A 21,166-nucleotide genomic window follows, 5' to 3' on the forward strand; every position below is an offset into this window, starting at 1 on the left:
TATTTATTTGAACTTTTATTGAACTGTTCTGTAACTTCAACAAGCTTAATTATCATACTAGCATGTAGAACTAATGTTTAGATTTATGTTTGTAAGTTTTTAGATAGAGTAACTAATACTTGGGACTACTGTTTTTGAAAATTCCTTCCTGGTTAATTTGGCATCTTATACCTATGTCTTGCAGGTGCAATTACGTTTTGTGTTCAGAGCAGAGATGAAATTAGTTCTCAGGATGACACTAGTGATGAACTAACCCCATCAGAGGACTCTCACATTATTTTTGAAGAAGAAACAGGTAAATTATTTATGATAGTTTCATGAAGAAGAATCAGATACATTTATTATGATAGTTTCTGATCAGTCTGTACAAATTCTCATTATCATTCACTTTTTTTCTTTTTTATTGAGACATTGTAATTTTCCATAAATTCAAATAAGACACTTTAATCATATGCATCCCCATCAATGCTCTTTCTTACACCATTCTAACCTCCTACTCCCACACCCCTTTTTCATCATTCTTGAAATTTTTAAATGGGTTTCATGTTGACTCTTTCACACATTCTACATAAACTGTTTCTTTCTTTCACCTTCCAAGTAATTTCCACATATGTTCTTGTCCTGTTTTGCTTTAGGTTTAGCTTTTGCTTATTATAGAAAATGTATACTCTTTGTTTTTATGAGCATGACTTTTTACTTAACATGATAGCCTCTAGTTCCAACCATTTTTCTACAAACAACATAATTTTATCCTTCTCTATGGCTGAATAATACTCCATTGCAAATATTTATATACTACATTTTCTTTTTATACTTTTATTGTTATAAAGGTGATCACAGAGGGGTTATAGTTACATAAGTCAGGTAGACAGTACATTTGTTTCTGGAAAATGTCACCCCTTCCTTCATTATCTCCCAGTTTTTCCCTCCCATCCCCAATTACAAAATCACAAGTTGTATAGCTCATTTTCCACATAGTGTCCAGTGAGTACCATTGCTGCATTTGTTCACTCTTCCCTTTCATCTGTCATTAGGCACTCAAGCTGATTCCACAGCCTCGTTATTCTGAATAGTGTTGCTATAAACATAGGTATGCAGGTATTTCTATTTTATGGTGGCTTACACTCTTTCAGATATATAACCGAAAGAGGGATGGCAGGGTTATTTAAAAGTTCTACTATTATATTTTTTAGGAATCTTCATACTAATTTAAATAGTAGCTACACTAAATTTCATTTCACTAACTGTATAAAAGTTCATTTTTCTTGTATCCTTGAAAGTGTTTGTTGTTTATTTTCTTGATGTGATAAAATATTTTCTTAAGATAAATAAATCTCACTGTGATTTTGATTTGCATTTCTTGTAGGTCTAAAGATATTGAATATTTCTTCATGGATTTATGGGTCATTTCTTAGAAGAACTGCTTTTTGTATTTCTTTTTTCTGTTTAATAATTGACTTACTTATTCTCTATTTTTAATATGTATATACATATATACATGTACCTACACAATCACAGACACATATAAACCAATATTTATCACATATATACATATATGTGTATGTTATACATATATATATATAGAGACATGTATCTGTGTGTATTGCTATTGCATTTCCTCCTCATGCTATGAAGCTTTCCTTAAACGTTGTTAAACAGGTTATCTTCTTAATAGAAGCTGAGTGAAAAATGTGTTAGTGATGAATTGCAACCAGCAAGGCAAGTTTCTTGGAAAATGTCTTATTCTTTATTTTTTACATTTTTACAATTATTCTCATGTAGTTGTACAACAGAGTTGCCATTTAACAAAGCAGTTTATGAATACTGTTTATATGGTTGATGTCGTCCCTTTCAACATTCTCATCCATCCCTTCCCTGCCCAACCTTTCCCTCACTCTTCTTAATTTTGTAGGATATACGTTGGATTCTTGACTGGATTCTTCTGCTCTTCACCTCTTCATTCATTTATCCTTCTCCCCTTGACCCCATAACTTTTGAGTACCTCCCGCTTTCTGATGTTTTATTTTGCTGAACTTTGACTTTGCCTTCCTACATATTTTTTTATGTATAAGCAACAGAGACATAAACAATTATAAGAAATAATTGAACTGGTGAAAAAGTTCAGTGACAAGGAAGTAAACAAAAGGAGATATTTTTATTTAATGAATTTGTAATAGAATTCTTAACTGAAATAGGAACACTAGCACACACACACTCTTTTTACTTCTATTGCTGTAGTTAACCTTGACTAATATTGTTCAAAGACGAATGGAGTTTTTTGAGTTTGCCAAACATCTAAAATAATGATAGTCATTTCAAGGTTTACTAGTCTTCTGATTTGAAGGAATTTTTTGTACTAGCTCAGAGCTATAAAGAAATCTCAACAGTTATACTCTTTCTTATCTGTATTATTGTTGTATAAGATTAAAGCATTGAAACAATCAAAAAATACATTTGAGATATACAGAAAGTGAAATATTTTCTATTTAGAGAACTTTGGTTTATTTGAAGAGTTGTATTTAAACATAAACACATTCAAACTGCTTTAAAAGAATTAAAGGTCAACTCATACAAATGTGAGAAATTTCCTCAGTAAGATCACACAAGTATACATTTGGTAACTGCATTTTCTGTACATTAATAGTTTTTAATGACATCTACAAAATAAGCACAAGAGACAATACAAAGTAAGAAGGTAACATTGAGATTAGGAACTTTTCACAGTGCCCGCGGATACAGCTTAGTGTTGGAAACCTTGTCTAGAATATGCCAAATCTTGGGTTCCATTACTAACACCATAAAAAGAGATTAAATAAGAGAAAAATGAGGGAAGAGGTAACATGTTTGAGAAGAAATGTACTTATTATTTTACTTAGGTAACTGTAAACCTTGACAATATCACCTTGACAATAAAAGAGATAAAATAGAACTCTCTTCACAAATATTTGGAATAACTTACCTAGACCACCTCTAATTCTATTTCTCAAATTATTTGGCATGTCTTTCAGGCTTACCAGTTTATGTTTTATGTGTTATAATAAGATGGAATGTAAGACAACATAGTGCAACACATAATAGTAGAGTACATGCAGTGAAAGTACAATGTAATTCAATATAACACAATATTCCATTCAATATCATTCAATTTTACACAATTCCAGACAATGCAGCACAAAACAATAAACTCATAAATAACTCACAGCCCAACAAAATAAACACCAGGAAATGGGTACTTGAAACAGCAGGTGCGGTCAAGGGGCTGGAGGGGGTAGATGAAGGATGAGAGGGAGGAGGGGAAGGATGCGATCATAAAATTCAATGAATTTCCTACAAAATTAAGAAAATTGAGGGAAGGGTGAGGGTCGGGAGGGATGGAAAGAATGATGAAAAGGGTGACATAGATCAAGTTGCATTGAATTCATAACTGCTTTGTTGAATGGCAACACCTTTGTACAACTACTTAAAGATAATTTAAAAATTTAAAAAAAAAGCTTTCCAGCTGAGCACTGGTGGCTCAAGACTGTAATCCTAGCTACTCAGGAGGCTAAGATCTGAGGATTACGGTTCAAAGCCAGCCTGGGCAGGAAAGTCTGTGAGACTCTTATCTCCAATTAACCACCAGAAAACCAGAAGAAGTGTTGTGGCTCAAGTGGTAGAGCGCTCTCCTTGAGCTGAAGAGCTGAGGGACAGCACAAGGCCCAGAGTTCAAGCCCCACAACAGACCAAAAAAGAAAAAAAGAAAAAAACTTTCTATAAGAAGGAGACACTGAGAAAGACAATATTGTGGGCCCCTTATTTTCTGGAACTAAGGCCCAAAGTTTAGTTACTTACCTAAGTAGCTTAAAAGGTTTTGAATTTTTAACTTGCAAATAATAATATGAACATGCATATTATTTACTAAAAGAAGAGAATATCTCAGGCCACAACTGTTTAGACACTGGATGAGAGCCCTAACAGGTGAGAAAAATAGAAACTATATTTGCTACTACAAATAAGGTAGGTTTTGGACACCTACAAAATGTTGTGATTGTTCAGAGCTCCAGTTTCAGAGGGGAGGATATGGCTTGGGACATTTGCCATTGCACTGCTGTCTGCTTTATAGGCATTATTGCCACACTACTTAGTCCAAAATCCTTTCTAGACTTCCTTGGGTTAAATTACTAGCATCTTTTATACACTTTCAGGAAAGCTGCTATCTGATATTCCTTACTTTGTCCTCAATCTAAATTCTTATGTACTGGAAATGTACCATTGTGAAATGTGATGTGTCCATTAGACATTTATATGGACCTATATATAAATATATGCCAATTAGAGGAAAGATAGATTGTTTCTTTACATTATGAACCTTTGATTTAAAGGTAAATCCATAGTTTATTTTAGTAGAGAACTTGAGTTCCCAGGACAGGCACACAACTGGCAGCTTTAACAGGATTTTCTAATGCAGGATGAGGCTTCTCTTATTGCTCACAAACTGTGGTGCATAACCTCTATTCAGCTCTCATGCCCAATGAGCTAATTAAAAATGTTTTTTTGTTTTTTTAAATAAGTTTTTATTGTGAAAATACTGTACAGAGGGGTTACAATCACATGAGCAAGGTAATGAGTATATTTCTTATCAGGCATTGTTGCCTCCTCCTTTGTTTTTCCCCTACCATCCCTTCCCTCCCATCTCCACAACTGCATTCCCCATCCCCTGCATAAAAATGGTTTTGTATATGATTCTCAAATTTGTGTGTGAAGTACTATATTCTGAAGCCCAAGTTAAGAATGCTGTTAGTTTTTCCTGTTTATTTAGAAGGTTTTGGTATTGTTTTGTTTTCAGATGAAAATTATACAAACTTTAAAATCTGGTATGATATTGTGATCCATTGCTCTCCTGGACCACCAAGAGATATTATTGAAGTGCATTGCTCTGCTTTGGTAAGTGCCATTCAATGCTCAGAGACTCAGTGATTTGGGAAACAGAACTTTTGTGGTACACTAACTTTCTATCCTCAAAAAACCTTCATATCAAATAAGTACCTTGACATAAAGCAGTCATAGCAATTTTAGACTTTCAGTGCATTGAGAAAACATCTTTTTGTGATATGATATCTTATATTCACTGCACTAATTAGCATTCTTCCTCCATACTTCAACTATAGCAGTCACTTTGAAACATATTTGGAGCAACTAGCATACGTTTGCTAGCAATGATAAAGAATTGAATTTTCTTACTTGAGTTAATGAAGTGACATGAAATATGTGCTCAAATTATTTATTAAATCCTATTATCAAGAGTCAAGATTTAAATGAAACAAGATGATGGTATTAATTGAAATTAATAATGTTTTAATTACTTGTAATTGACTTTTGGTTACAACTGAGAACGATCAAATGTTTTCATTTTAAAGTATATAGAGATTTCTTCATAGATTTGATTAGAATCTTAAATTTGGCTCCAATAAATAGAAAATAAGTGAGGAATCATTTAAAACATTTAAGTCTAAAAATTGATTATTTGTCCACCTAATTTCTGGGTAAATTTCCCTGGAAGCATAGAAAATAGATGGTGAAAATATTGAAAGGCACTCATGTATAGGTTTTAAAAGTTGTCTTATAATTTTTTTGCTCAAGGTCATAGACTATGTATGGATGCAAATAAATAAACCTATAGGATTTTTTTGTGGAGTTTCTGGCATCAGCACAATTCTCAGGCACATAGTAATGCATTTTGAACCCATGTTTCCCCCAGCTAAGCATTAGCAACCAACCTTGACAGTACTGTGCATTCTGTATGGTTCAGATTGAATGTTAGGTTGTAAGTAAAGGATAAAATTGAAGCATGACTTTCTTAGATTCAGTGGTTGTATATGAGAATGAGAGATGAATGACAATAGCATTTCTAATTTACAATTCCCACCCTGATTCTTCCAGGTTCTGAACTACTTGAACTTACAATTTAATTTAGGAAAATTACCTACACTGATTAAAGTTATCATTTATTCTGAATTACATAATACTTCTAAAATGCCCTTTACTTCAGTTTTCTTGTTGACTTGGCTGTGATTTCAATATGAATAAAGCTAAAATTGGAAGTTTCCTCAATATGTTTAATATTATTTGGTGTTTATACCTCAGGAACAGTCATTTTGTATTGAACTCATGATAATCTTCTGAGAGAGGATATGGTGAGAAATATTCCTTGATAGTGAATATTGAGTTATCATTGAGTCAATTAAGCATTTATAGATACAAATATATCTTTATTTATTTAAGCCCAGTGGAAATTGACTGTTTTTCATGCTAATACTCAGTGAATTCAATTTTTATTTTCTTTGTGGAAGTGTGTACCAGCAACCAAGTGACAACATTACCCAAGAGATAGAATGATAATGTGATGGTTTCAGTTCCATCTGAAGTAGCTGCCTTCATTCAATAAGTTTCAAATATACAACATGCACAAGGTCTTGGGTTTGATTCTCAGCACTGCAGGTTGAAAAAAAGAAGAAGAGTAATCTTTAGAAATCCAGCTATGGTAGCTTTCTAAAGCCATCCAGCATTCACGAAGTGGAGGAAGGAAGAGCCTGAGTTTAAAATCAGCTGGTCAATATGGAAAGTTCCAAGCCAGATGGCTATATAGCAAGTCCCTGTCTCAAGAAAGTGGTGACTATTCAGAATATCAGACGTATCAATACTTAGATTTATATACAAACACAAAATCCTCTTATAAATTACATATTTATTCTTCAATTAATATATATTGTCTCATCTATCTGTGGCATTACTTTAAGAAGCCTTCAAGGAATAATGACCAACAGTAAGAGTAGTATTCTAATTTACATGATGTTAAAGAAATCAAAATAACTGAAATTAGGAAGGGTTTTTGTTGTTATTTTGGAGAATTTTTCAGATAAAATTAGAAACCTGAGAAGCATTTATCATTTTATTTGTATATTAGAAAAAGTGTTGTTACACTATTTTAGAGAAAAATTAGTCATGAAATTTCTATCTCATACAACAGTTTACCCAATTTTCAATAGTTTAATACAATAAAAGATAATAATTGTCATCTGTTGTATGTGATTCTGGATGGTAAGTGGCATCCTTCATATGTAATTTAAGGATCCAAGCTCTTTGTATATGTGATTTTTATTTGTCATTAGAGAGTCAGAAAAGGATAGGAGAAACAGAAAAGAAGTTGTTAAGGCTAAAGTTTGGGGAAAAAAGTGGAAGGAGGAATTTTGATCAGAGACTACTCAGGGGCAGATTTCAGAGAGACTCAAATGCAAGGTGCAAGATTTTAGACCATGTGCAATTAAGTTACTAAAGGGTATGAAGAGGTGATGAATGATTGTTTTTAAACTTCTCAAAATGTCTTTTCCTTTGTAAGAAAATGATAAACATGGAAATGAAATTTAAATGCTGAAAATATCTTATGTTTGTTAAAAAATATATATGCATTCTAATTTCCTCTGGAAGAGTTTATAACAAAATTAAATATACCTGTTCATACATATTTAAAATGGTATTACACTCTTTTATGAATATTTGAATTTTCATTATTCTAAATTTTAGCAACTTGTAAATGCTCTTCCTGTTTAAAATCTTTACTTCACAAGATTGAATATGCATATGTTAGTGCTTTTACAAAAGAATCTGACAAATGGAAGCAATTTTTTTTAACAGTCATCATGTTCACTAAAATATCCCTTAAGTAAAAGGAAGTAAAAATTACTGGATGCCTTCTAAAGGAATGTTCTCTATGGTTGAACCTAAAAAAATCTATATGAAGAAGAAAGATTGTTTAAGACAACCACATATATAGTCAATACTATTTTATCTGAGTTTCAAAAACCATCAGTCCAGGGGCTGGGAAGTTGGCTCAGTGGTAGAGTGCTTGCCTTTCATGCATGAGGTCCTGGGTTTGATTCCTCAGCTCCACATAAGCAGAAAAAGCCAGAAAGTGGTGCTATGACTCAAGTGGTAGAGCTGAATAGCTGAGGGACAGTGCCCAGACCTAGAGTTCAGGCCCTATGACCAACAAAAAAGAAAAAGAAAAAAACCATCAGTCCAATTTATGTTCAATAAATTAACCTTAAAGGCCTATTCATCATAGGAGAAGAATATGCCACTGGCAAGGTAGTTAACACACAAATATTGAAAACTTTATCATGAAGTAGTCACATAAATTCAACTCCTCATAAAGTTTGAATTATTTAGCATGAAATTGTATGGGAACAAGGTAGGACATCTTAAACAAGAAAACTATGTCACTTTTTTCTATATTCTGTTTATTTGTTTGTTGCCCAAGCTAGCCTTGAACTCTCCATCCTGTCTTAAACTCTCAGAGAATTAGGATTACAAGCATGCACCACCATGCCTATCTACACAATACCTGCTTTACATTATTTGATTATAATGACTAGGCATTTATGGAATTTTATCAATAACATAAGGAGTGGTAATTTAAAGAACAAACAGAATAAAATTTGATCATCTCATAAAGTGATAAATGACAAAAAGTTCTTAATTCACAGAATATGACAAATATTTTAAAAATACTTGATTAATATATCCATATATATGTATATACATATATATACTTAAAACTACTTACAGTTAAAAATTTATATTATTTTGAGAATGTTTGGTGTGTGGGCATTTAAAATATAAATCTATGTAATAGTGTATTTTATGCGTTTTTTTCTATTTAGGCTTAGAAAAAATAATATCAAAGTATTGATGAAATTTAAAAATTTATTTTTCTATTTTAAGTTTAAAATATTTTAATTAAATACAATATATTAATAAAAACTTAAATCTTTTGACTCTAATAAACAGATGTTTCTGTTGAATCTATGAAGATTTTCAGGACTGCAGATAATTAAATATCAGAGATTCTCAAGAGGTTACAGAATTGATTCTTCTAAGCATTTATGTCTAGGACAAGCAGAAAGGTCAAAAGCTATGCACATATGACCATATAAGGTGATACTAAGTAAAATGAACCCCAAGATAGGGACACAAGGGGTTTTTATCTTTCTTGCTATTGTTTTTAATGTATTTATAATGTACTATGTGATTTTTTTGTTCTTTTGTATGTTCTTCCCCCATGGTATGTATAACACATGTTTTCACTGTATTTGATTCCAGTGCCTGGTATCTTGTATATACATTTTTCTAATTTGGGGAGGGGAAGAGAAATAACAAAATGCTGAAATAAGGATACAGGTTGACCCATTGTAACGAGATGTATAAGACACTATGTTGAAAATGAACTTTACAACTTTGGGGTGGGGGGAAGGGAGGAGTTGGAGAGGTGGGGAAGGAAGGGATGGTAGGGGAAAAACAAAGACAGAGGTAACAATGCTCCATAGGAAATGTACTCATGACCTTACTCATGTAACTGTAACCCCTATGTACAATATTTTTACAATAATATATATATACATAAAATAAAAAAAAACAATTATTATCTGAAGGCTGTTCTGTGACGGAGATTGAGAATCAGACACAGACCTACTTGGCAATTCTCCAGTGGTCAGCTAGTAATACTTGGCATAGTTGACAAAGTGCAATGGTTGCAATTAAATGCTCTAATAGTTACCTTCCCCATTTCCTGTGCTCAAGATGCAACATGAAAGTTTGGTTCTGTTGAATGAATTGTAGTTTACAGGGAAAAGAACAGGTTTAAAAATATGATTGTATTCTGTATTCAAAGTTTTATTTAAGGGCTAAAAGAGTTCCAGGAGCTAGTATTTTTCCTATGTGTGTATGTGTGTAGGTATGTACGTAGATATGTATGTATTTATATACATATTTATTTTTGTGCTACTACTGGAGTTTGAACTCAAGGTATTGCACTCCTGATCAGCCTTTTTGTTCATGGATGGTGTCCCCCATTCTGGCATTTTGCTGGTTAAAATACAATCTCATATACATATATATATATATTATATATATATATATATATATTGCAAGAGGTGGCTTGGATTATAGGCATGAAGCTCCTTGTGTCTGACTTTTTCTTTAGATCAGGATCTAAATGTCTCATGTACAGGTCTCTTGATGTGAGTGGATTAAAATCTACATTATTTTTAAGTTAAATGGAATTAAATATAATATGAAGTATTGTGGAAAGTGCAGGGATTGGTTTGTAAAAGTTTTCTGATTTGTGTATTTGGATGGGAATATACAGAAAATTGAATTATTTTGTATTGTGGTTAAAATGTGGAAAATCACATTATTTTTGCTTCTGTGAAGAATATGTGACATTTTCTTGAACTGACAGCGATTATCTTTGAAAAATATCTAAGTGATAGGTCAAGACAAATGTCTATAGCAAAATGCTTCATTTCAAATTTCTATCTTAAGTTTTAGGCAAATTTTGTAGGCCAATATACACATAATAATACTTGATATTCTTTACTAAAGGGTGTGTGTGTGTGTGTGTGTGTGTGTGTGTGTGCACAAGTGTGTGTGTGTGACCCTTGGGAATGTCTTAGGAAGTTAAGCCCTATGATAGTTTTATAAATGCATCAGTAAACTGACATATGATCACATAAAGTTACTGGTGGTGGAAACATTGAAAAACAGATTTAATAGAAATAACGTTACATGCAAAAATATTTTAAATGTAATTTCACAAATAGCTTTCTTATTATATTGATTCCATTGTAGTAGTTGCTATTAAGAAATTGTTACAATTTGTATACACATGTATATTCAAACATGCATATGCATATATACATATGCATGTACACATATTTATATACATATAAATACATGTATTTTCTTTTTAACTGACAAATGTACACATACATATGATTTAGTGTGGCATTTCAATACTATATATAACATGTAATGGTCAGGGTATGTGGAATATTCATCACTTTTTTTGTATGTGTTTGTCTGTTAATCATAGGGTTTAAACTTTGTCCCTAAGGTTTTTTGCTCAAGGCTAGCACTCTACCATGTGAGCCACAGCTCCATTTCCAGCTTTTTCATTGTTAATTAGAGATAAGAGCCTAACAGACTTTTCATCTCTGGATTGGCTTAGAACTGTGATCCTTACATCTCAGGCTCCTGAGTAGCTAAGATTACAGGAACTACCACTGGTGCCTGGTTTTACCCATCACTTTTAACATTTATTCTTCTGATTAGCTATTTTGAAATAAACATTTATTATTATCATCAAGAATATCAATGTAAGTCAGAAGGGATGAAGGCAAAAGATAAAAGAGGTGACATTAATGAAGATATATAGTACTTATAAACTGATTTGTTGAATGATAAACCTTTGGTTGAACTATTTGAAGATAATAAAAATATGAGAAAGGGACTGGGAAGGTGGCTCAGTGGTAGAGTTCTTGCCTTGCGTGCCTGAGGCCTTGGGTTCGATTCCTCAGCAGCACATAAGCAGAAAAAAAACCTAGAAGTGGCACTGTGGCTCAAGTGGTAGAGTGCTAGTCTTGAGCTGAAGAGCTGGGGACAGCGCCCAGGCCCAGAGTTCAGGCTCCACGACCGGACCCAAAAAAAGAGAGAGAAAATGAGCATTTGTGAATAAATAAGACATCATCAAAATATTAATGTTTACAGTTTACTAAGCCTAATCAAGGAAGGCCTATGAGGAAAAAGACATGTTCACTAGTTGATCAGGAGAAAATAAATAAATATATGCAAATATATATATATATATATAATAGTTGTTCTTATATTTGACATAGAACAATGACTGTGCTGACACTAAAAGCTATGTATTTGTTTTGTAATTCTAGGAAACAGCTTGTATTGAAATACCTCTTTCTAATTCGACAACCAAGTTTATTCGACTGAATGTGCAGTTAACAGATCCTGCTCTTAATGGTTACTCAGAATTTACAATTAAGCCATTAGAATGTATTAACTATATTGTGCGATATTCTCCAGCAACCATAGGTTACAAGGAAGAGAGGTACACTTTATATTTTTAAATTAAAATTAAAAATTCAATTTAAAAGCTTTGAAAATTATCTCCTTATATGTGCTCATACTATTCTGTGACACATTGTATTATAGTTACATTTTTTGCTTCAATGAAAAATGATTATTTATTGGAATATAAGTTGTTAAATTTCTGTTTTACTAACCAAATCTTTTTTAGTTCAACTTCTCAACCAAATTCAATGATTACATAGGACTTAGATTAAACGCTCAACTTCCTTGATAAAAATTATTCATTATTGTTTCTAAGTTAGTACAAATAATTCCCTTAAGTGACAAAGATAAAATTATGGGTATTATATGAGAACATATATATGCATACATATATAAACATATATTAGCAGTATGTCAAATGTTCTCATAGTATGATAATTACATAAAATAATTAATAAATTTATTCAATGGATAAATAAAATTATATATGTTATGGTGTACAACATTATTTAAAAAATGTTAACATGTGTATTGATTCACATACTCTTCAATGATTTGCTAGGAAAACACATTCTATTTTGTCAGCAATTTTCAAGTATAAAACATTTTATTAACTATCATCAATTTTCATATAATAGATCTCCTGAACTTAATTCTGTCCAACTGAAATTTCATAACCTTTGACTAACTTCACCATCTTAAACCCTCTACTCAAACCTCTGCCAACCATCATTGTCTTCTCTGTTTCTGAGTTTATTAGTTTTAATTCCGTTTTTAAAATTTATTTTATTTTAGTATCATATATTAACTATACAAAGGAATTTCTTTCCTTCATCTATAAATGCCTGTATAATAAGTGATCATATTCACTCCCTCTATTACTTTTTATTCTTCTTTTACAATTTTAATGGTTTCATTATATTTTCATACATTTATACAATATATTTTGATCATTTTCACCCCAATCACACTCTCTTCTTCCTACCTCCTTCTACTGGTTTATCTCCAAATTGTCTCCTTGTTAAGGTCATGTTCTTTAAAAAGTTAAGATTCGGGGGAGTGGGGGGTGGGGGGATGGGAGATGGGAAAGGATGGGAAGGGGAAACAAAGGAGGATGCAACAATGCTTGATAAGAAATGCACTCATTATCTTGCCCATGTAATTGTAACCCGTCTATACAGTATTTTCACAATAAAAAAAAAGTAAGATTCCCTAAATGAGAGAAAACGTGATATTTGTTTTTCTGACTTTGGCTCGTTTCATTTAGCATTATATCCTCAAAGATAAATTTATTGCTGCTTCAAGGACAGTATCTCATAGGAATATTTAAATAACTTTTATTTTAATGAACAGATTACTGTGTGTGTATTTTTGAAAATGTTAATAATAAGATTAAGTATAATGTGAAGAAAAGAAACATATCACAGAAAATATTTCATACCATTAGAAATGTGTAGGATATGTCATTTCCCAGTTGTTTCTATATAGTATTTTGTTAGTTTTACTTGATCTAATTTTTTTTTTGCTGGCATGCATTAAAAGATAATTTTGGCTTAGTTTTTGGCTACTTGCTCCATTGTCATTGTGACTTGAATTTTACCTAATAGACACATACAATTCTCAAAGCATCAAGAAGCAATAGGATGAATCCTCCAATTTATAAATAATGAAAGTGATCTCCAAAAGTTAATGTGATTTGTTTGAAGCTATACTATAAAAGATGACAAAACTTAGATACAGGCCCAATTATGAATTATACTTTTAGCCTAAGTCAAAACTCTGTTCTTCCCAAAGATGACCACATGCTGCTTATAAAGCTTTCCACAACCATGTGCTACTTGATGGACTTCAAATGAAAGTACACATGCATTCAACAAACAGAACTTGAATTTAATGAATTAGAAAGGAAGTTGCTTGTTATTGATCTTGAAAGACATTTAAATATTCTCACTTAGGCATTTCCCATCAATTAAACTGACATTTATTTACATCTTGTCAATGTTGTTTTTCTTGAGTAACAAAGTGAAAAATTTTAATGTATTGGAAAGTAGTAATCAAATATTGTATTTCAAACCAATTATTTCTACTAATTTAAAATTTTCTTGGAGGTGGGGAAGAAGAGGATGGTAGGGGAAAGACAAAGGAAGGGATAACAATGCTTAATAGGAAATTCACTTATTAACTTACTCATGTAACTGTAACCCCTCTGTACAGTATCTTTACAATAAAAATATATATTTAAAAAGAAAAACAGAAGAAAGGGATAATACCTGAGTTTAAATCTCAACCAAAAATGTATAATAGCAATACAATTTTATAAAGAAAAAAATATACTAACAAAATTTTCAATATTTCTCTCCACCAGCATTATATTTCAACCTAAAAAGAATGATGAAGAGTTCTGGTTTTTGCTAAAATTACATACTTTGCTTCCTAAAGTAAATAAAATACCAGAATTAAAATGTCACCTTGGAAAGTAAGTCTATTAAATTGATAATATTATTTTATGTAAGCATGGAGATATAGTGGATGGGGGCAGAGAACTGATTTTAAAAAAATGCTTCAGAAGAACAAGTGATTTAAAAATGTATTACCTTTTACATATGGTTTTCTTGTGTTACATTATGTTAATACATGAAAACTATTAATGTTTTTAGTAAACATGAGTTGTGACATTGTTGCCTCATTCAGTTTTATGATTGCAATTTATTTCATTCCAATGAAAGTCTTGTTAACCTTTCCTTATTAAACTTTGAAAATTAATATTTTGACAATGATTATGCAATTTTACTATATCAAATCTATAGTATTTTGGAATATAAGTGAGAAAAGAACTGAATAAGAAAAACTGTACATAGATGAGTTTAATGTAATGTATTATCATGCACCATTACATGAAGATTCTGAACGATGACAATTTCTATTTTGTACATCAAAATCATTAAAACTATACTTGATTGAAAATTATGAACTCCCTTGATTATTGTTTGCTCTGAGCATAAATATAAGCCATCATCTGCGGCATTTGCTCATCATTATTTCAGGTCTTTCTAATATTATGGATGAACACTGTGAATTTATTTTGTTAACTGCTTTTAGACTCAGTCTGTAGCTTCTTTGGCTGGATGTAGTAGATATAAAATAATGGGCAAATATTGCTCCTATAACTGAAATATATTCAAAAGAGATGGAAATAAAGGGGAAAGGATAATATCGTGTCTCTAAAATAGAATGTGGATTTACTTAATTTAGCAAAATGTTCTTTCTTAAGTAATTATTCTTAACTTGAGATTTATACAAGTAATTGTAGTAGCTTCCTATGACTGTTCTAACAGATCTCATAAACTGAGTAACTTAGGACAGCATACATTTATTGTTATATAATCTAATCCTAGATGTTGGAAGTCCAAACCCAAAGTGCCAGTGGGGTCATATTCCTTCTGAAACTTGTAGAAGGGCTCTTCTTTGCCTGTTTTAGTTTCTGATGTTGAACATAAACCTTGGCTTTATTTCATCTTATTATTTATTTATTTGTTTGTTGGTACTGGGGCTTGAACTCGGGCTGGGCACTGTCCCTGAGCTTCTTTGGCTTAAGGCAAGTGCTCAACTATTTGATCCACAATGCCACTTCCGGCTTTTTCTCAGTCGTTTATTGGATAAGAATCTCATGGACTTTCCTGCCTGGGCTGGCTTCAAACCATGATTCTCAGATCTCAGCTTCCTGAGTAACTAGGATTATAGTCCTGAACCACCAGCGTTCAGCAATCTTGCCTTTCTTGACTTCATCTTTACTCCCAGTGTTATTTGGCCATCAGCTTGTGTGTCTTCAGGTGGTCTTTCGATAAAGACACAAATAATGATTTTTTCATTCATTTCTTGTTCTTGTAAAGGTAATGTACAGAGGGGTTACAGTTACTTAAGCCAGATAAAGAGTGCATTTCTTTTTGAGCAATGTCACCCCTTTCCTCACCCTCTCCCATTTTTCCCTCCTCTGCACCAGCAAGTTGTTAATTTTCAACATAGTATCTACTGAGTATCACTGTTGCATTTGTTCACCCTTTGTCCTCCATTTCTGTGCCCCCTACTTACCCTCCCAAGGATAGATAAATGAATAATCAAGACAAAGGAAATGAAAACAAAAACAGCAATGAAGAAGGAAAAAGAACTTGTTGTTCCTATTTCTTGGAGTTCATTTCCATAAATATTGTTTTATATGATCATATGCATATAGCTATTGCACCTGTGTGATCTTCTCCAAAGAATATCCTAGTTTTATCTCACTGTGTGAATGCCTAGAGACCTGATTAATTTATGGAGTCCCTGTGTATTTTTTTTCTTTTACCATCTAGAGACCTGATTAATTTATGGAGTCCCTGTGTATTTCTTTTCTTTTACATCCAGTGTGTTTACTTGTTGATTTATGGGCATATTCTAGATATAATGTATTTGTTTGTTTTTGCCAGTCTTGGGGCTTGGACTCAGGGCCTGAGCACTGTCCCTGATCTTCTTTTGCTCAAGGCTATCACTCTACAACTTGAGCCACAGGCCACTTCAGGCTTTTTCTGTTTATGTGGTACAGAGGAATATAACCCAGGGCTTCACGCATGCTGGTCAAGTACTCTACCTCTAAACCACATCCCCAGCCTGAAATAATGTTTTTAATTATGTTTAAGTAGTTGAACAAAGGAGTTTCAATCTAATACTTCAGTTTATGATTAAATTAATTAATTAAATTAATAACTAATAATTAATTAAGGCTTCAGTATGACTTCACTTTATCTTAACTATGTGTATGCCAGATAGCATCACATTTCTAGGTAATGGATACACTGGAAGAAAGGACTCCAACATATTTTTAGTGTTAAATCATTTTATTACATGTTTTCATGTGTTGAGATTGAACAGTTGAATATCATTTTATTTTTATCTTATTTCAGTCATAACTTTATTTTGACTTGAAACCTGTTTCTTATATAGACTCCACTATTATAATTTATATTCATATTTCAGATACAAACTCCACTATTATACTTTTTAAATATGTATAATTATTATGTGATACTATATCTTTTGGGAAAGGGACTGTTTGACTTGTAATTGTGACGTTTATGGAATTTTTGTTTAACAAGTTTATAAATGCAAGAAAATTTACTACTTTTGTCTTCTTTTTCGTAGGGAATTTCTATATACCCTTTCCTTATCTAATCCTACCCATGAAACTTTAGAATTACACATAGACAATAGTAATCCTACAAATTTCATCCTGGATAATGACATAGAACAACCAGTAAGTACATTCAAAAAGTCATGAAAGCCCATTCTCCTAGAGCATTTTCTAATTCTTATTTTAGGATGCTAATGAATTATTATCATTTGAGTTAGTAATAAAGTTTCACATTCTTAAGATTGTATTATAATTTTCTATATGTTTACTAATTTTCTGTTTTCCTCAATTGGAATCTATCACTCAAACAGTATGTTTATATATTTTTGAAATTGTGTGCTAAAATTATATTAACTGGCACATAGCTCTAATGGTTGTGTTTTCTTACCACTTTAGTGGTTTACTAGTTTCTTAGTAATATGATTTTAAGTCAATAGGTATATTTCCAGAGTCCCAAAAACCAGTCCTTCTCTAGCTCTTTCTCAATTGCTGCTCTGGCCCGGCATATACTTCCAGATGCTCCTAATAGCTCTGATTTTTATCTATGCTCCAGTTCCTCATTCCAGGGTTACTGGCAAAAATTGGGCCAAAATCAACAAGCTTAAATAACTCTCTTTCCATCCAGGCACTGGTAGCTCATGCCTACTATCCTAGCTACTCAGAAGGCTAAGATCTGAGTACTGCGGTTCAAAGCCAGCTGGGACAGAAAAGTCCCTATGGGACTCTTATCAACAATTAACCATTCAAAAAACAGAAGTGGAGCTGTAGCTCAAAGTGGTAGAACACTAGCCTTGAGAAAAAGAACTCAGGCCCTCAGTTCAAGCCCCATGATGGACCAAAATTTTTTTTAAAAAAACAATAAGTTACAAAACAATTTGTTAATGAGTATCTATGTTTCCAAAGTATAAGACACCAATTGTTTGCAGTGAATGTGAAACCACATTCGTTCATTCAAATAAAATTTCAAAATGACTCTACAAACTGAGATCAGTGAAATGCACCTGTAATTACAGCTATTTGAAAGACAAAGGTGAAAGAACTGAGTCCAACAGTTTAAGCCCAGCTAGGGCAAAACAACCACACTTTGCCTTAGAGAAGAGATATCTGTAATAGTTTATTTTCATCATTGAATCTCACAGTAAATCATGGAGCTATACTAACAGATTTATTTAATAAAGACATTCTATGTGCTGTTTGATTACTGTTTAACAAATGTACACTTAGAAATAATTAAATCTTACATCTGTCTCTTAGAACTCACTGGTTGTTGAGTAATAATATATCAAATTGTTTTTAAACTAGTGTGTCAAATTAGAAATCATTACTCATCAAATTGCCATCTAAGAGTAAGTATATCAAATGCATGTATATGCTTGTATCAATACCATATATTCCATAAATAATACAGAGCATGAACATCATGCTTACTTATAGATAAAATTCTTATAGCTATAGAAGCTGAAATAATAACAAACTGGAGGACTTGTAGCTCATTAGAAAATGACATATAGTTCAAGTGCTGGTGGCTCATGCCTGTAATCATAGCTATTCAGGAAGCTCAGATCTGAGAATCGTGGTTCAAATTCAGCCCAGCCAGCAATGTATGACACTATTATCTCCAATAAAAACTACCCTAAAAACAAAAACAAAAAAGTGATTGTGTCTCAAATGGTGGAGTGCTAGCTAGCCTTGCACAAGGAAGACTGTCCAGGCCCTGTGTTTGCACCCCAAGACTGCCACAAATAAATAAATAAATGAAAAAGATAAGTGAATAAATAAATAAACAAATAAATAAATATGACAGAGATATACTTTTATATAATTATACTTAGAGCAGAGTGTATGCTCTAGTCCACAGGGGAAAAAATGCAAAATACTTCATGCCTCCTTATATTACATAACAAAGAATATGGACTGTATTCTTGACTGTATTATATGAACTTTCTATCCATAGAAAGTTTATTAAGTCTTTTCAAATATTATTTAGAATTGAATTTAAAATTAAATCTAATGTAAGGATAAAACACAAAAAGTTACATATCAGAAAATTTTTATATAACGTAAAATACAAGTATCCATTGACAAATGGATAACAATTCAAAAATAACATAATACATTTCAAACATATATAAATAATATATATGTATGTAATTATGTATGTAAACGTATAAATATATATAAATAATATATGTATGCAATTATGTATGTAAACATGTGTATATGAAACTTTCATATAAACTTTCATTGCATAGTATGTGTGTCCACGTGTGTAAGCATTTAAAAATATTATTTATGAATACTTATTAAATATACACTGACTGATGATTATGAAGACAAAGAGTTATGCAAAAACATACTTCATATGAACTACATCCTGTCACCATCTTCAAGCAAGATACAGAATTGAAAAATAATTTAATGAACAACATTTCATCTTGGCTCACAAATTATTTGCTACATCCTTATTGTGCAATTTAAAACTAAATTATATCCCTTGTTTGATTTCCACCTGAATACTTCATATTGTATATTAAAGACAATATATTATCTTGTGTCCATGAGAATTCAAGTTTACTCAGTGATCTCAAGATTACTCTCCCATTTGAATCAGGACTCAACACATGCTTATATGTGGGAAGACTCATAATTTGGATTGCTTTAAGTTTGAAAATGAACTTACACTTAGCATATTAAACATATCTCACAACACTAAACTAGTAGGTTATCTAAAGAGATAAATAAAACTGCTATACCAACCACCAGGCCATATCTTGGAGATTGTATAAAAGAACAAAGGAAAATTTCTCAAATGGACATTTCTATGATTAGGGGAACTAACTCATCCATTAAAAATAGTCTTGATCTATTTACATAATTCCACACGGTCCTTCAGGCAGTACATAGGGAGAGCCATTAAATGTGTTTACTGTAAACCCTTTTGTCACTGTTTGCAAAAAGACATGCTGAGACAGATGTATTCAAGGATATATATATATATATATATATATACATGTATGCATATATTTCCATCATTAAAACATCATCCCTATATAGAACTAGTACACAAACACATCACCTTAAATAATGTATTAATTTTTGTTTCTTTTGTTTTCTGAATTTACGCAGCTGATTATATGTCCACATTCCACCTTAGAATTACCTGTAATTTTTCGTCCAACTGCACTTGGGAGAAATGGTCATGAAACGCTTATAAACTTTCACTGTACACAGGTATGATAGAATATTCTTGAATGAAATTGAATTAATGAAATTTCAAGATAATTATATGAGTACATCCAGTTCATCCAACTAACATTTTTACAAGTATAATTAGTTCACTGTAAATCATTAACTGAGCTTTTGAGAAAACAGTATATTATCCATTTGTAAGCACATAAATAAGGTATTTTAAAATTTGTGAGTGCAGATATTGAACATTAAATTTTTTATCAAGTGCGCAAAAGAGCTCAAGTACATACTCTTTTAAAGACTTTTAAAAAATAAGTTAAAATAATAGGTTTGGTTTCAGTAATTGAGTATTTCCTACCTAGCTATAGTATCAAATTTTGAAGGATTCATCTATTGTTAGAACTGAATTAATAATTCATTTTCTTCAGCTACTGAGTTCAGACCACTTTGACCTTTGCACTGTATCTCTCTAACTTTTATGATTTTTCTTGCCCTTTTTATTCCTAATTGATTTAATTCTTCCTTTTTTATTTAATTCATCCAGTTAACATCTTTTGCAAGCAAAACCAGTTCATCATAAAGTATTAATTGAAATTTTAAAAAAATTCACTGTTATGAATAGTATAGAAGGTCCTTTTAAATGAAGCTTCAGAGTTCATTTTCCTAAGTCTAAGAGTTTGGAATCTCTTCTACCATTGGAAAGAAAAAAATGTAAAGATTTCGGTCCTTGGAGGACCCATTGCAACAATGAGATGTACAAGACGTTATGTTGAAAAATGAACCTTACAATTTGGCCCAGTAGGGGGGGGAGGGAATGTGGGGGGGGAGGATGGGAAGGGATGGGAAGGGGAAACAAAGGAGGAGGCAACAATGCTTGATAAGAAATGTACTCATTATCTTGCCCATGTAATT

General features: G+C 31.8%; 1 protein-coding gene across 1 annotated transcript in view; it reads left to right on the forward strand.

Annotated features, from left to right (window-relative positions):
• Nucleotides 1–21,166, forward strand: part of LOC105993453 — a 147,459-nt gene that overhangs the window by 125,767 nt on the left and 526 nt on the right. Inside the window, 3 exon segments of the mRNA XM_013026725.1 lie at nucleotides 185–295; nucleotides 4,826–4,923; nucleotides 11,763–11,938. Of these exon segments, the coding sequence (XP_012882179.1) occupies nucleotides 185–295; nucleotides 4,826–4,923; nucleotides 11,763–11,938 (385 nt within the window).

Source organism: Dipodomys ordii, unplaced genomic scaffold, assembly GCF_000151885.1.
Source record: "Dipodomys ordii isolate 6190 unplaced genomic scaffold, Dord_2.0 Scaffold96, whole genome shotgun sequence".
Lineage (NCBI taxonomy): Eukaryota > Metazoa > Chordata > Mammalia > Rodentia > Heteromyidae > Dipodomys > Dipodomys ordii.